At 57.4% G+C, this 15,131-nt stretch overlaps 1 protein-coding gene across 1 annotated transcript in view; it reads left to right on the top strand.

Annotated features, from left to right (window-relative positions):
• Positions 1 to 353: 353 nt before the first annotated feature.
• LOC311612689 (sodium/potassium-transporting ATPase subunit alpha-2) overlaps positions 354 to 15,131 on the top strand; it is a 26,687-nt gene continuing 11,909 nt past the window's right edge. The window contains exons 1-13 of the mRNA XM_084865850.1: positions 354 to 515; positions 5,516 to 5,620; positions 5,828 to 5,887; positions 7,512 to 7,715; positions 8,184 to 8,297; positions 8,529 to 8,663; positions 9,626 to 9,743; positions 11,683 to 11,951; positions 12,804 to 13,002; positions 13,114 to 13,223; positions 13,383 to 13,517; positions 14,371 to 14,560; positions 14,708 to 14,883. Of these exons, the coding sequence (XP_084721976.1) occupies positions 504 to 515; positions 5,516 to 5,620; positions 5,828 to 5,887; positions 7,512 to 7,715; positions 8,184 to 8,297; positions 8,529 to 8,663; positions 9,626 to 9,743; positions 11,683 to 11,951; positions 12,804 to 13,002; positions 13,114 to 13,223; positions 13,383 to 13,517; positions 14,371 to 14,560; positions 14,708 to 14,883 (1,827 nt within the window). The 5' untranslated portion in view covers positions 354 to 503. The remainder of the gene's footprint in view (positions 516 to 5,515; positions 5,621 to 5,827; positions 5,888 to 7,511; positions 7,716 to 8,183; positions 8,298 to 8,528; positions 8,664 to 9,625; positions 9,744 to 11,682; positions 11,952 to 12,803; positions 13,003 to 13,113; positions 13,224 to 13,382; positions 13,518 to 14,370; positions 14,561 to 14,707; positions 14,884 to 15,131) is intronic.

The raw sequence follows: 15,131 nt of genomic DNA, 5'->3' as shown, positions 1-15,131 counted from the left end.
AGGGCCCTGGCTTCTGGTTCTGTCCGTTTACAGTGTTTAATCTCCTGGTGCCTGATAAGTTTCCTTATCACAAGGAAGGTGCACCCTGTGCCTTGGGGCTTCGGGGATGCTGGGGGATTGCCCCCCTCTGCCAGGCCCCAGGGGTGCATTCACACCCTCACTCCCCCCTCCACCTCCCCCACCCCCCTCCACCCGGGCTCCTGGCACTGCCTCCAGGGCGACGGGAGGGGCGGAGGGGAGCGCGCAGTAGGACCTCCTGACAGCCACTGCCAGTTGCTTTAGGGGCGGGAGGGGAGGAGTCCTCGGGGATCCAGTTTCAACAAACGTTTCTTTCCAGAGGAGGGCGGGCGGGGGCGAGGGGGAGAGGGACTATTTAAAGCTACCCGGGTGCTGGTCATCGGTCTGGCTGCTGGGTCCCTGGCCGTCCCCCGCCTGCGGAGTGGCCTGTGAAGTGTCCTGCTACCCTCTCCGGCTGCTCCCCGCCGCCGCCGCTCTGCCCCAAGATGGGCCGTGGGGTGAGTGTTCCCGGAGAGCCGGGTGGCTCTGGGGGAGAGACGGGCTCTCTGGAGGCTGGGACCAGAGGGAAAGTGAGGCGGGAAGGGACATGGAGGGAGGGGCAGAGAGGAGCTGGCCGTGGGTGGCTTGAACTTGGGACTCACAGTGAAAAGGCACGCACAGGCCACTGCTCACACACACACAGACACTGCTCACACACACAGACACTGCTCACACACACAGACACTGCTCACACACACAGACACTGCTCACACACACAGACCACTGCTCACACACACACAGATCACTGCTCACACACACAGACACTGCTCACACACACACACAGACACTGCTCACACACACAGACCCCTGCTCACACACATACACTGCTCACACACACAGACAGACGATTGCTCATACACACAGATCACTGCTCACACACACACAGACACTGCTCACACACACAGACCACCACTCACACACACAGATACTGCTCACACACACAGAGACCACTGCTCACATGTACAGACCACTGCTCACACACAGACACTGCTCACACACACAGACATTGCTCACACGCACAGACACTGCTCACACACATAGACCACTGCTCACACACACAGACCACTGCTCTCACACACAGACACTTCTCACACACACAGACCACCACTCACACACACAGATACTGCTCACACACACAGACCACTGCTCTCACACACAGACACTTCTCACACACACAGACCACCACTCACACACACAGATACTGCTCACACACACAGACCACTGCTCTCACACACAGACACTTCTCACACACACAGACCACCACTCACACACACAGATACTGCTCACACACACAGAGATCACTGCTCACATGTACAGACCACTGCTCACATGTACAGACCACTGCTCACACACAGACACTGCTCACATACACAGACACTGCTCACACACACAAAACACTGTTCACACACACAGACACTGCTCACACACACACACAGACACTGCTCACACACACACACACAGACACTGCTCACACACAGAGACACTGCTCACACACACAGACACTGCTCACATGCCCAGGAGCCCACCTCTTCTGCACCTCACCCATGAGGAGCCCCAGCCCCCCAGCTCTCCCTCTCGCATCTCTGCCCATTTTTGGCACAGCCCCCTTCCCCCCCTCACCACATTCCCGGCCTCCCGCCTCCCGGCTCCTGCAAACCTTCATTTCCCTGGGAGCCTGGCCCAAGAGCATACAGGTCCCGTTTGAGGTTGAAGAGGGGCATCTGCTCCTGAGTCACCAGGCGGCTCAGGCGCCTGAACTCCGGACAGCTGGGGAGGGGGAGGGGAGGGAGGTGAGGTCCCCAGGCCCCAGGCCAGCACCCTCCGCGGCTCCTGGCAGCACTGGCTGGGCCCTGGGCTTGGAGGATTTTCCCAGGCTGGTGAGAGCTGCCTGCCCCGTCTCCTGCCCCGTCTCCTGCCCCGTCTCCTGCCCCATCTGCCCTGGGCATGCCAAGGGGAAGGTTAACAGCCAAGGCAGGGGGGCGGGGGCAGGCACCGGGCCTTGGCTCCTTGGAAATGAAATCCTTGCGCAGGCGCCGGCTTCCCTTTTGTGCAATGCCGGGCACGGAGGGAAAGGGCGCAGGGCGCCGAGGGGGTGCTGCGGCAGAGGGGCCTGTGGGACCGGGCGGTCTCTGGGCCCCGGAGGGGTCAGGCAAGGACTTGTTATTGCACTGAGCTTAGCAGCTGGAAAAGCTCTAAGCTTGGACACCAGGGTTCCCGAGCTAGGGTGGGAACCATAAATAGAACGTGCGTGTGTGTGTGTGTGTGTGTGTGTGTGTGTGTGTGTGTGTGTTTGCGCGCACATGCGCACGCGTGCCTGCTCTCTGTGGGTGGCGTTGAGACACATTCACGGATGAGCACCTGCGTTTGGGTCTCAGCGGCAAATCTGAGAGCGTGCAGACCTCCCAGCCTGCATGGGCACCGATGCCAGGGCATGTGTGTGTGTGTGTGGGGGGGCTCCTGTGAGGGCTGTCTCTGCAGGGGCTCCATGGAGGATGCGGTGACAGCCGCGGGAAGACAGGCTGCCTTGGGATCTTAGCTGCATCTTGGCATCTCCTGATCCCCGAGGGAAAGGGGGTCCCAGCTGGGGTGCAGGACCTCCGAGGAGAGCCAGGCGACCCCTCCCCACCCACCCACCCAGGGCCTCTCCATGGCTTCGCCTTAAAACAGGGGGGACCCAGCACAAGAGGCCCTGCTTGCAAAGCCATTTGACCTTGACTTTTTCAGGGACCCTAGCTGCTTGGGGACTGTGCTCCCCTCCCCCCACCTACCCGCCCTGCCCGCCCCGCACCAGCATGGATGGTCCCTCCCCTGCTACCCTGAGTGGCAAGTCAGGGAGCCGATCCAGTTCTGCTCGGACTGAGGGTGGGTGAAGTGGGGGGACTTGGGGCTGGAGCTCGGAGTTCCACCGCCAGGAGACTCCTGAGGACAAAAAAGGAGGAAAAGCACCCCCTGCCCACATCCTCACACCGGGGTCCCCCTCGTCCCTGCCCCTTTGCCCTGCACCTCCCTCCAGAGCAAGGCCTGCCACCCAGCACCCATGGCCGGGAAGGGCAGCGTGGGAGCCGGAGGAAGGGACAGCGCGGTGGGAGGGAGCCCACCCCTCCAGCTCTGGGGGGGCGGGGGGGAAGCAGGGGCCGCCGTCCAGCTTCCCCCTCCGCCCGCCCAGCCTCTGGCTTCCTCAGAAAGAACTCTCTGTTCTCCGCGAGCATTCAAGGCCCAGACTGGGGCTGTGGTGGGGGAGGGAAGAACAGGCTGGAGAAGTGGGGGGGGGGGGGTCCTTGCTTCCTCTCTCTCTTTCTTGCCCAGGCAGCCCGCTGGCCCCAAATCTCCACAGGCTCCTGGCAACCGAGGCTGAGATCCTTGCCAGGGCGGGGGAAGGAGAAGGGCCGGTGTCCCGAGCTCTGAGCCAGGAGGACGGGGCAGCGCTGAGGGAGGGGGTGCAGCGTGGGCCCGCTCCCGCCACCGCCCGGCATGCTTGACGCAGCTGGCCCGTGGGCCGGCAATTATTTAAAACCATCCATCGGACTCAGAGCTTCTGGACTTTAGTTTACATCTGAATGTGCAGGAACCCCAGGCTCTGCTCCTCAGCCCCAGGGGCACCCCGCTCTGTGCACACACACCCCTCCTCCCTCCTCCCTCCTGCCCCTGGAGCTCCAGGGGCCTCCCTGAGCCAAAGGGAGACCTGCCCGCCTGGCCATTCCCTCCCATCCACTGCGCAGCCCTTCCCACCAAGGACAGAGTCCGTGAATCCAAAGCCTCTCTTTTCATCCAATGGCCTCCCCTGAGTCACCTGGGGGAGGGAGGCAGCCCTCCAGGCCGCGCCCTCCCCCTCCCCCTCCCCCTCTCCCCCGCGCCCCAGGGCTGCTTCCGTCTCATTGACATTTCACATGGAGATGATGCAAACTCTAGCGCCTATAGGACCAGGCTGTCCACTCTCGCTGCCCACCTCCTCTCACCCTGATGTCCCCGGTCAGACACCTCCCTGTCCAGGATAGTTTCCTAGTCCCCGATCAGGGCAACCGGCCTTCCTGGCATTGTTCCCAATGGATGGACACCATGGCTCTCTCCCGGCCACCAAATGTCTGAGGCCGAGAAACCGCTCTGTGTGGTGCCGTGAGTTGGACACACATCACTGCACATCTGTCCAGACAGTTACACTTTTCTAGAATGTGCACCAGTGAGCGTGAGCCCTCAGGGACCCACAGACTGACAGTGAGCCACTCTGGTGGGGACAGGGATGGGGGGACCACACTGGGGACAGGGATGGGGGACAGGGATGGGGGGACCACAGTGGGGACAGGGATGGAGGGAGACAGGGATGGGGGGAGACCACACTGGGGACAGGGATGGGGGGACCACACTGGGGACAGGGATGGGGGGACCACACTGGGGACAGGGATGGGGGGACCACAGTGGGGACAGGGATGGAGGGAGACAGGGATGGGGGGACCACAGTGGGGACAGGGATGGGGGAGACAGGGATATATGGGAAACGCTCTGTACTTTCTGCTCAGTTTTGCTGTGAACCTAAAACTTCTCTAAAAGGAAAGGTGACTTTAAAAACACACCACACTTCCTAAAAAGGCAAACACCTTGGCCATAAGTGCCAGCCCGGCACCGCTTCCTACGGAAAAAAACTAACCATACCCCAGCTTAGGAAAGTGTCCCAGACACCTCAGCTCGCACAGAGGCAGGGAGCCACCACGGCTCCCCCGAGAGGGATGCTGCCCACCCCCCCCCCTCCCGCGTAGTCCTTCCCTCCCCCCTCCTCCTCAGGAGACAGACCCGCCTGGTGGCGACTCAGGTGCCCGAGAGGAAAGGGGACGCGGTGGCCTCATGAGACTCCTGTAAAATGTTTCTCCGACTTCACCCGGGAATGCCTGGGCCTAGGAGCCACGAGAAGTTCAGTTTTTATTTATTTATTTATTTATTTATTTATTTATTTATTATTTTAATATCTATTCCATTGAGTTTTTACAAAGAGGAAGAGAGAGGGATAGAGAGTTAGAAACATCGATGAGAGAGAAACATCCATCAGCTGCCTCCTGCCCACCCCCTACTGGGGATGTGCCTGCAACCAAGGTACATGCCCTTGATCGGAATCGAACCTGGAACCTTTCAGTCTGCAGGCCGACGCTCTATCCACTGAGCCAAACCGGTTTCGGCAGAGAAGTCCAGTTTTAGACTTTTCCTCCGAAGTCCAACCACCGTCAGCTAAGAGTGCACTCCTGCGTCCTGAGTCCCCCAGTCTCCCCTGAAATTCAAACACAGAGCCCCGGGTCTCTGTCAATAGTTTGCAAATGAAGGGGTTCCCCCCGCCCTCACCCAGTTTCCACCACTGGAGCATCCCCGCTTTGCACCCGCCACCCCCGCTCCCCAGGCCTGGCTCCCTGCTGCCAGGGGGGACCAGAGGCTCCACCTGTCCTCCTGACGCTCTGGGCTCTCCCTCCTCCCGCAGGCCGGACGCGAGTCCTCGCCCGCAGCCACCACCGCAGAGAATGGAGGCGGCAAGAAGAAGCAGAAGGAGAGGGAGCTGGATGAGCTGAAGAAGGAGGTGGCCATGGTGAGCCCCACCGCCCGGCGTGGGGACCCCTGCTAGGAGAGCGGCCCTGCAGCCCGCTGCACTCAGAGAAGCTCATGCCCCCATCTTCCTTCACCCCCATCTTCCCTCCTCCCCACCCCCACCCCGTGCTGCTCTCGTTGACCTCACGAACATTCTAAACACCACACTCAGCCTCCCTCCTCACAGCAATTCTGCTTCCACCCCCAGGATGACCACAAGCTGTCCCTGGATGAGCTGGGCCGCAAGTACCAAGTGGACCTGTCCAAGGTGTGTGGAGGGGCTGGGAGGACACGGAAGAGGGGAGAGAACCACGCAGCCGCAGCAGGGGCCAGGGACCGTCCACCTGTCATCCAGCCCGTTTCACAGATAGAGAAACTGAGGCCCAGTGACTAACAAGAACCCAGATGCCCTGCTTCCTAGTCTTTTTTTTTTTTTTAATATATTTTATTGATTTTTTTTTTTTTTTTACAGAGAGGAAGAGAGTGGGATAGAGAGTTAGAAACATCGATGAGAGAGAAATATCCATCAGCTGCCTCCTGCACACTCCCTAGTGGGGATGTGCCCGCAATCAAGGTACATGCCCTTGACCGGAATTGAACCTGGAACCCTTCAGTCTACAGGCCGATGCTCTATCCACTGAGCCAAACCGGTTTCGGCTGCTTCCTAGTCTTGAGCCCTTTTCCTATGTACTACTCACCCTTTAACTCCAGGATCCTGGGGACCCAGGCCCCGAAGGCCTCCAGGCAAGGCTCTCTCTCCCTCCAGCAGCTTCCGTGATGCGCGATCTCTCACGGCACTGACATACATGAAATTGTGGAGTGACCTATTACTATTCACCGTGGCATGTTGGGACCCTGCTATGTACGCACGTTTTACATACATGTTTCTAATCCTTGCAACCTGGAGAGACAGGTGCTATGGACCTCTTTCTTAGAGTGATGAGACTCAGAGGAGGAGAGCAGCTTCCCAAGGTCTCATCCATAGCAAGCAGCCGGGTCAGATTGCCACGCCCATCGCTTTGAAAAAGAAAAACATTATTAATGAAAAATATGGTCGTGTGGCCTCCTCCTGAAGGCCCTCCATGATTGCCCTTTTGGAAAGTCTATGGCCCCCATTGCTTTACCTTATTTCCCTTAGTCACACTTCCACTCTCCGGAAGTAAAATCTATCGCGTGTCACCTTCCTAGATCGTAAGATCCGCAAAGCAAGGACTCTGTGGGTCTCCTGGGCAGAGCTGATAATAGAGCCCGGCATTCGTACACATTTATTAAATAAATGGGGACAGATAGAAAGATAAGTAAAAAGTGTCCTCTGCCTTCAAGGTTCTCAAAGTCTAGTGGCCAAGAGGAATGCCCAGATTTCCACGTGGTGGCGCAGCTCTGGAATCATGAGTGCAGAGAGGGGCGTCTGAGGGGAGCAGGCCAGGCTGTCTGGGGAAAGCGATGGGTGATTGCTGAAGCTGAGCGACGGTGATCGTCAAGGTGTAGGACTCTTCTTAAATCCTCGGTGCAATAAACACAAACGTTCCTTGGTGATGTGGGGAGTCTGGAGGAAGAGAGATGGGGGTGGGAGGGTAGGAACCGATACAGAAGATACAGTGGGCCTCGCCAGACTGCCTCCAGAGGAGGTTATGGTGGCCCCGAATGTGTCTGGATCCAGTGATGACCAGAGAAGGGGCCACACTAAACTCCTTCTCACCCTCAGGGCCTCTGACACCCACTGCAAACCCCACCTCCTTCCCGGGGCCTCTCCTGGCCCCTCTGCCCTCCAACCAGATGGAGTTTCCTCTCACCTGGGCATCACTTCCTGCTGACATGCTGGAGGGAAGTGGTGAGGGGCCAGATTGGTTCTGGATGCAAATCCCCCCCCCGCTTCTCCTTGCCTCCCTCAGGGCCTCACCAACCAGCGGGCCCAGGACATTCTGGCCCGGGATGGGCCCAACGCCCTCACCCCGCCCCCCACCACCCCCGAGTGGGTCAAGTTCTGCCGCCAGCTGTTCGGGGGCTTCTCCATCCTGCTGTGGATCGGGGCCATCCTCTGCTTCCTGGCCTACGGCATCCAGGCTGCCATGGAAGATGAGCCATCCAACGACAATGTGAGCCGCAGTGCCTGACCCCGGGACCCGTCCCAGACTCTGCCCTCCAACCCCGAATCTACAGTCTAGCTGGGGGGCAGGGGACAAGGCCCTCACGTCACAGTGCTCTGTAGGCTGGAAATGGGTGAAGCTTCTATACACACCTGTACGCATCCCAACACACAGACACACAACCACTCAAGAACAAGAAGGCCCCTCGCTGTTCCTTTACACTTACGGGGGCCTCTCTGCCATCCCTCAGTCTTTACACCCTAGAGAAGACCCAGCCCTGGGCATGCCCTAAGGCTCTCACCACGCCTTCTAGCCTCAGGGGGCTGGGGACTGGAAGACTGAGGGGGGGAGTCAGAGAGAAGGGCTTCTCGACCATTTTCACTTCCAGTCACAGACAGAGGTGGCTTGTCCCATGTGGCAGTTGCCGCCTCAGGGTTGAGAGACGGGCAGGTCTCTCAAACCCTGTCTCCCTGCCAGCTGTATCTGGGCGTGGTGCTGGCCGCTGTGGTCATCGTCACCGGCTGCTTCTCCTACTACCAAGAGGCCAAGAGCTCCAAGATCATGGACTCCTTCAAGAACATGGTTCCGCAGGTAGATGGATGGCCAGCCTGGGCTCTGGGCTGGGACAGGAGGTTTCTGGGCGGGTCCAGCCCATCCCTTCTCAACCTTGTGTTCTGAGATGGAGGCTTGGACAGAGTCTCCCTAGGTCTCTACCCCAGGTCCTAGTTTTGCTGCTAAGGGCTCCTCCCCCTCCTCAGTGGGGTTGAAGGAGAGGGGGGAAAGCAGCAGGAGAGAGAAGTAGTGACCTTGGCCTCCCCACAGCAAGCCCTCGTCGTGCGGGAGGGTGAGAAGATGCAGATCAACGCGGAGGAAGTGGTGGTGGGCGACCTGGTGGAGGTGAAGGGTGGAGACCGGGTCCCTGCTGACCTCCGGATCATCTCTTCCCATGGCTGTAAGGTGAGGAGGCCGTGCCAGAGCATGGCTGGGTCTGAGGAGAAGGCTGTAGAGAGCCGAGAGGGGCCCAGGTGGAGGTTGGAAGGCGGGAAGAGCCAGATTCAAAGGCCAGCACCTACCCCATACCTCCCAGCTGCACCCAGTAGTGCTTAGGCCTGTCTCCGCGTAGCTGTGTGTGATGACTGCTCTGTGCCTAGGTATGTCTTTGATATCGACTTTACAGCCACCTTGTATTGAGCCCCCATTATTGTCAGATGATTTTTTTGTTTTGTTTTTAATTTTTATTTATTGATTACGGTATCATATAATTGTCCTCACCCCCACCCCTGTTCCCATCCCATCCCCAGATATACCCCCATCCCACTGTTGTCCATGGCCACTGGTTAAGCTTATATGCATGCACACAAGTCATTTGGTTGATCTCTCCCCCTTACCTCCAACCTCCCCTGCCTTCCCTCTGAGGTTTGAGAGTCTGATCGCTGCTTCCCTGTCTTCAGGTCTGTTTTTGTTCATCCGTTTATGTTGTTCATTATTTCCTCTAGATGTGTGAGATCATGTGATCCAAGAAATGTCAGATGTTTTATATACATTCACGTATGCCATGGAATTCAGCTCTGTGAGACTGGCCTAATCATGCAGGGCTGTTGCATGTGGCCACACTAGGCAGTGCCATTTTCACAGACCACAGTGCCGATGGCGCCCCCTGTAGCTGTGCATGGCATAGATTCCGATTACACCCCCCATTTTACAGACCAGTGGATGGTGACTTAAGACCAAGGTCACATTCGAATTCCACAAGAGCTAGGATTCCAAACCCGCGCAGGGACAATAGCTGAGCGGCGCTATAAATATGTGATGAGGACAGGTGTAGTTTTGTCCCCCGCGTCATGGAGTCGGAAGACAGCTGTGTGTGCACAAGTGCGGCTGCCAAGCTGATGACTGCACCCTCCCCTCTTCCTCCGCAGGTGGACAACTCATCCCTAACCGGGGAGTCAGAGCCCCAGACCCGCTCCCCCGAGTTCACCCATGAGAACCCCCTGGAGACACGCAATATCTGCTTCTTCTCCACCAACTGTGTGGAAGGTGAGAGGCCAGCCGGGGCGGGGGGGGGGGGGCACATCCCAGCCCCCACGGAGGGAGGAGTCTGAATCCTGAACCCCCAGCAGGATTGGGGGCTGTGGCTGCACTTACTCATCAAAAACCCTGCTATAGAGGAGGGACCTGAGGACTTGGGGATGGGGATCCCTGAAGTTTACAGAAATAAATCTCCCTCCCCCCGCAGAGAGCAGGGTATTGGCTGCGATGGCACAACTCCATGGAAAAGTTACCTCCCGCAGAAAGAGCTCTGCTCTGTCCCCCTATCACTGAGTGGATTCCAAAACCTTTAGGCCTTGGCCAAGTCCCCCCACCCCTACCACACACACTCACATTCATTTACACACTCTGACATTCACACATCATACACACATGCACACATATGACACACTCACATGCACACACGTCCCAGGCCAGCCTTGACTCTCGAGTGCCGTTGGCTTGACTGAAGGCTTCTGTTGCTCCTGGGTTGGGGACTTGCTGCCTCCATCCTGGCTCTTGCTTTGACCAGAGCCCCAGGCTGGGGGAGGGGCAGGAAGGCTTCCAAGCCAAGTGGATGCTTGGGCTCTCACTCAGGCTGTAGCTAGGGCTGCGCTTCACCAAGAAACATTGTCATGCCCAGGCTGCCCAGGCTGCCCATCCCTGTTCTGGGTTCTAGAGATGACCAAAGGCCAACAGGTCAGGGCTGACTCGGAGAGGGCGGAGAGGGCAAGAGCTGGTGGGAGGAAGAGGCCCGACTATGCCACGGGCTTCAGAACGTGACCCACAGGAGAGCTTCCCCGCCTCTCTCTTTGTATCTGTCATTTCTCTTCAGTGGATGCATTTTCTGGGCTACTCTCCTCTTTCAGCAACTTGGTATTATAACAAAAGTCACCACTCATTAAGTTTCCTAACTTTTTAATGTATTGAGATTCTGAAGTTTGCTCTACATTTTCCACAAATGTCAAACATCCTTAGTAAAATATTTCCATCGCTTACTCCAAACTTGGCCTTGAAGAAATTATAGGAAATGAATGGAACTAACATTTGATGAGAGCCTACTATGTGCTAGGCCCTGGTCTGGGTATTACAGCACAAGCGGATTTAATTGATAAAATAATCCCTAGGTAGGAACTTAAACAAGGATGCAAGCTCAGATTTGGTTGACTCCAACATGCGTGCTCTTCCCACTACCCCACCCCACCCCTCCTCCCCTGTAGACCTCTTAAATGTCTACCTGAGGGTCAGTAATGGCCTAGCTTCTTTTTGGGATTCATGCCTAACGTTGAGAAAGAAAAATCTTAAGACTCCATGGAAAATCCATCTTAAGTGCCATACTTTGTGGGTAATAATATATAGATTGATTTTATTGAAGTACTGCAGGCAGTATTTTTGTTTCACTTATTGATTGAATCTCCTTCGTTTGAACTTTGAGTTTATTTGCAAGTCTTTCCATAGGCCCAAGTGTAAGAGAGCTGGGGATTGGCAATGTGGGCAAGAAGAGAGAGCCCATTGCCCTAGCCTGCTTGGCTCAGTGGATAGAGCGTCAGCCTGCGGACTGAAAGGTCCCAGGTTTGATTCCAGCCAAGGGCACATGCCTGGGTTGTGGGCTCGATCCCCAATAGGGGGTGTGCAAGAGGCAGCCAAGCAATGAGTCTCTCTCATCATTGATGTTTCTATCTCTCTCTCCTCCCTTCCTCTCTGAAATCAATAAATATATATATATATATATATATATATATATATATATATATTTTTTTTTTTTTTTTTTTTTTTTTTTTAATAAAAAAAAGAAGAGCAAGCCCAGAGAGGTACAATCTACTGACACTCTGGGAGCAGAGTCTTAGGTCCATTTACCCGGGGATGGATTTCCTTCCTCAGGAAGTAGGACAGGACACAGATCCTGGGACCCAAGGCACCCAGCCTGGCGTCTCTTCCTGTGTTGCAGGCACTGCCAGAGGCATCGTGATTGCCACCGGTGACCGGACGGTGATGGGCCGCATAGCCACCCTGGCCTCCGGCCTGGAGGTTGGGCGGACCCCTATTGCCATGGAGATTGAACACTTCATCCAGCTGATCACCGGGGTGGCTGTGTTTCTGGGCATCTCCTTCTTTGTGCTGTCCCTCATCCTGGGCTACAGCTGGCTGGAGGCCGTCATCTTCCTCATCGGCATCATTGTGGCCAACGTGCCTGAGGGGCTGCTGGCCACCGTCACGGTGAGTGGCCGGGCTGAGGTGCCAGGGGGGTGGGTCTTGCTACCCTTTTCCTCAACCGTGATGGAGGCTTATGGCTCATCAGCAATGTTTTCACTGCCAGCCCTTCAAATCACGTATCAGATTCTCATTTCATACCTGGCTCAGAGGGTGAGTCTGAAAAAGGTCATGGAATGCCCGGCTCGGAGGTTGGGTCTGAAAAATCTCCCGGTGGCTATGCTTTGGCAGGCAGTCTCTCTCCCACAGCTTGTCATCGTCACCTCTTCTCACCACCTACATGCTGCTCATCTGCCCCCGTGGGCCAGACCTTGTCCTGGCCAGCACCCCGCTGTAAACGCTCCCTCAAAGGTCACCAGCGACCACCTGGCAAAGCCAGAGGACTTTTCTCAGCTCCTATGCTCAGCTCTGCTGCCGAGAGGAACCCTTCTGTCCACCTGCCGGGATCCTCTCCTTCACTGAGGACTGTGACGTGTCACTACCCTGGTTCTCCTCTCCTCTGTCCCCAGCAGGGTCCTCTCCTTCTCCCCCAAACTGAGTCTCCGGCCTCAGCTCTCCGCTCTTCTCCTTACACGCTTCCGTGATCCCAGTTTCCACTGCCCGTTCTGTGTGGGTGACTCTCACCCCTTCGCCCAGCTCTGCTCTGGCCCTCTCTGGAGCTGTAGACAAATGTCTTCAATCCGTACATTTCCCCTAATTACACACCCATGGTCTCGGTTCAGCTGCTCACACCTCGGTCCCCCTCATGTCTGTGGAGTGGGATCAAGGGGTGAGGGCTCGAGCCCATGCTCTGGGGGAAACCATAGACATCGCGGGCTCAGGCGTGGCCGTCTTTGTATCCTCCTCTCCTTCTACCAGGTGTGCCTGACGCTGACAGCCAAGCGCATGGCGAGGAAGAACTGCCTGGTGAAGAACCTGGAGGCGGTGGAGACGCTGGGCTCCACCTCCACCATCTGCTCTGACAAGACGGGCACCCTCACCCAGAACCGCATGACCGTCGCCCACATGTGGTTCGACAACCAGATTCACGAGGCCGACACCACCGAAGACCAGTCTGGTGATTGGGCAGGCCAGAGGGGGGTAGGGGTCTGGCAGGCGTCCAGGACACGGGGTGGGGGAGTGGGTGGAGAGGGGTAAGAGCTCCTGGTTCTCCCTCATGTTCTCCCAGGGGCCACGTTTGACAAGCGATCGGCCACGTGGACGGCCCTGTCTCGGATTGCTGGCCTCTGCAACCGTGCCGTCTTCAAGGGCGGGCAGGAGAACATCTCTGTGTCTAAGGTAGGGGGGCAGGGCCGTGTCCACAGCCTGTGCCCTGTGCTCTGTGCTGATGCCCAGCTTCCCCCATGCCCTGTGGTGGCCTCCAAGGCTTCATGGCCTCTCCTCCCGGTCCTCTATCCTCCTCCGGCCCCACTGGGACACTGACTTCTCTCCTGGCAGCGGGACACAGCTGGAGACGCCTCTGAGTCCGCTCTGCTCAAGTGCATCGAGCTGTCCTGCGGCTCCGTGAGGAAGATGAGGGACAGGAACCCCAAGGTGGCGGAGATTCCTTTCAACTCCACCAACAAGTACCAGGTCTGGTCAGGGAACGGGGACAGGGGGACGGGAGGGACAGGGTGAGGGATGCACAAAGCCAAGGGGGAGTCATCAACATGAGAAGGGGAGGCATCCGGGTGTCAGGTCCTCTCACCCCTGCCCGATTCCCCAGGGCGACTCGGGTGACCTCATGTCTGGTCACCATCACCCCTCAGCTCCTGACCTTCGTTCCTTCATTCCCCCCACCCTCTCGACTCTTCTCCCAAGTGCTCCCCATCCTCTGGCCCCAGGCTCTCGACCCTCCCATCACGCTCGGTGGAAACGTACTTCTGAAGTTCCCTTAGCACATCACTCCCCCTGCAGGCCCCTGGGAAATGCCCCTGACACAGTCTCAGCTGCGTCCTGTGTGGGTGAAGCCCCCCCCGAGGCCAGTGTAGTGGTGGGGAATGCTGACAACACAGCCATCTAGCCCAGTGGTCGACAAACTCATCAGTCAACAGAGCCAAATATCAACAGTACAACAATTGAAATTTTTCTTGAGAGCCAAATTATTTAAACTTAAACTTCTGCTAATGCCTCCTCTTCAAAATAGACTCGCCCAGGCCATGATATTTTGTGGAAGAGCCACTGTCTTAAGAGGCCTGTCTTAAGTGATCTTAATAGACATTTGCTGAGTCAATGGGTGTCCTAGGAAGGGGACTCTCAGGTTACAGGGTTGGGACTTTTGCTTCAATCATCTCTCCACACACAAAAGCTGTGTCCCTGTGCCCACAAGGGTGGATGAGTCAGAGGTGGTTTTATTAAGGGAGGGCTTCTTACCAGCCTCTGCCCTGGGCATTGGGACTAATAAGACCATTATGGCCCCCTCTGTCCCTGCCCGTCCTCTCTCCAGCTGTCCATCCACGAGCGAGAAGACAGCCCCCAGAGCCACGTGCTGGTGATGAAGGGGGCCCCGGAGCGCATCCTGGACCGGTGCTCCTCCATCCTGGTGCAGGGCAAGGAGATCCCGCTGGACAAGGAGATGCAGGACGCCTTCCAGAACGCCTACATGGAGCTGGGAGGGCTCGGCGAGCGCGTGCTGGGTGCGGGGCCCGAGCAGGGAGCAGGGGGCAGGGCTGAGCGGGATGCCCACGCCTCAGTGGCTTCCCTGGGATGAGGAGCTTTGGGGTGTTCAGGCAGCCACCTGGCTGCTCTCAATCCTCCCTTCTGCCCCCCGCTTCCCCCTTCAGGGTTCTGTCAACTGAATCTGCCCTCCGGAAAGTATCCCCGTGGCTTCAAATTCGACACCGAGGAACTGAACTTCCCCACGGAGAAGCTCTGCTTCGTGGGGCTCATGTCCATGATCGACCCGCCCCGGGCTGCTGTGCCCGACGCCGTGGGCAAGTGCCGGAGTGCAGGCATCAAGGTACCGGCCTCACTTCTTCCTTTTCCCCCTCTCCCTCTCCCTCCCCCTCCAAAGGTCAAGAGACTGCAGGGGCTATTGGCCTGGGGACACCCAAGCCCCTGGCGAGCTTGTCCTCACGGACCGAGAGGGGCAGCTGTCACCTGCAAGGAAAGGCCGGCCCCTGCCTCGGAGAGCTCACCCTTCCTGTCCCCTGAGCTCAGAGTGCCCAGTCTCCCTCGCTGAACCTCTCCCTCCCTGGCATGGCTCAT

The sequence above is a fragment of the Pipistrellus hanaki genome, assembly GCF_964339955.1.
Source record: "Pipistrellus hanaki genome assembly, chromosome: 18".
Classification (NCBI taxonomy): domain Eukaryota; kingdom Metazoa; phylum Chordata; class Mammalia; order Chiroptera; family Vespertilionidae; genus Pipistrellus; species Pipistrellus hanaki.
Note: the sequence above shows the minus strand (reverse complement) of the source record. Positions and strands in the feature narration are given on the sequence as shown.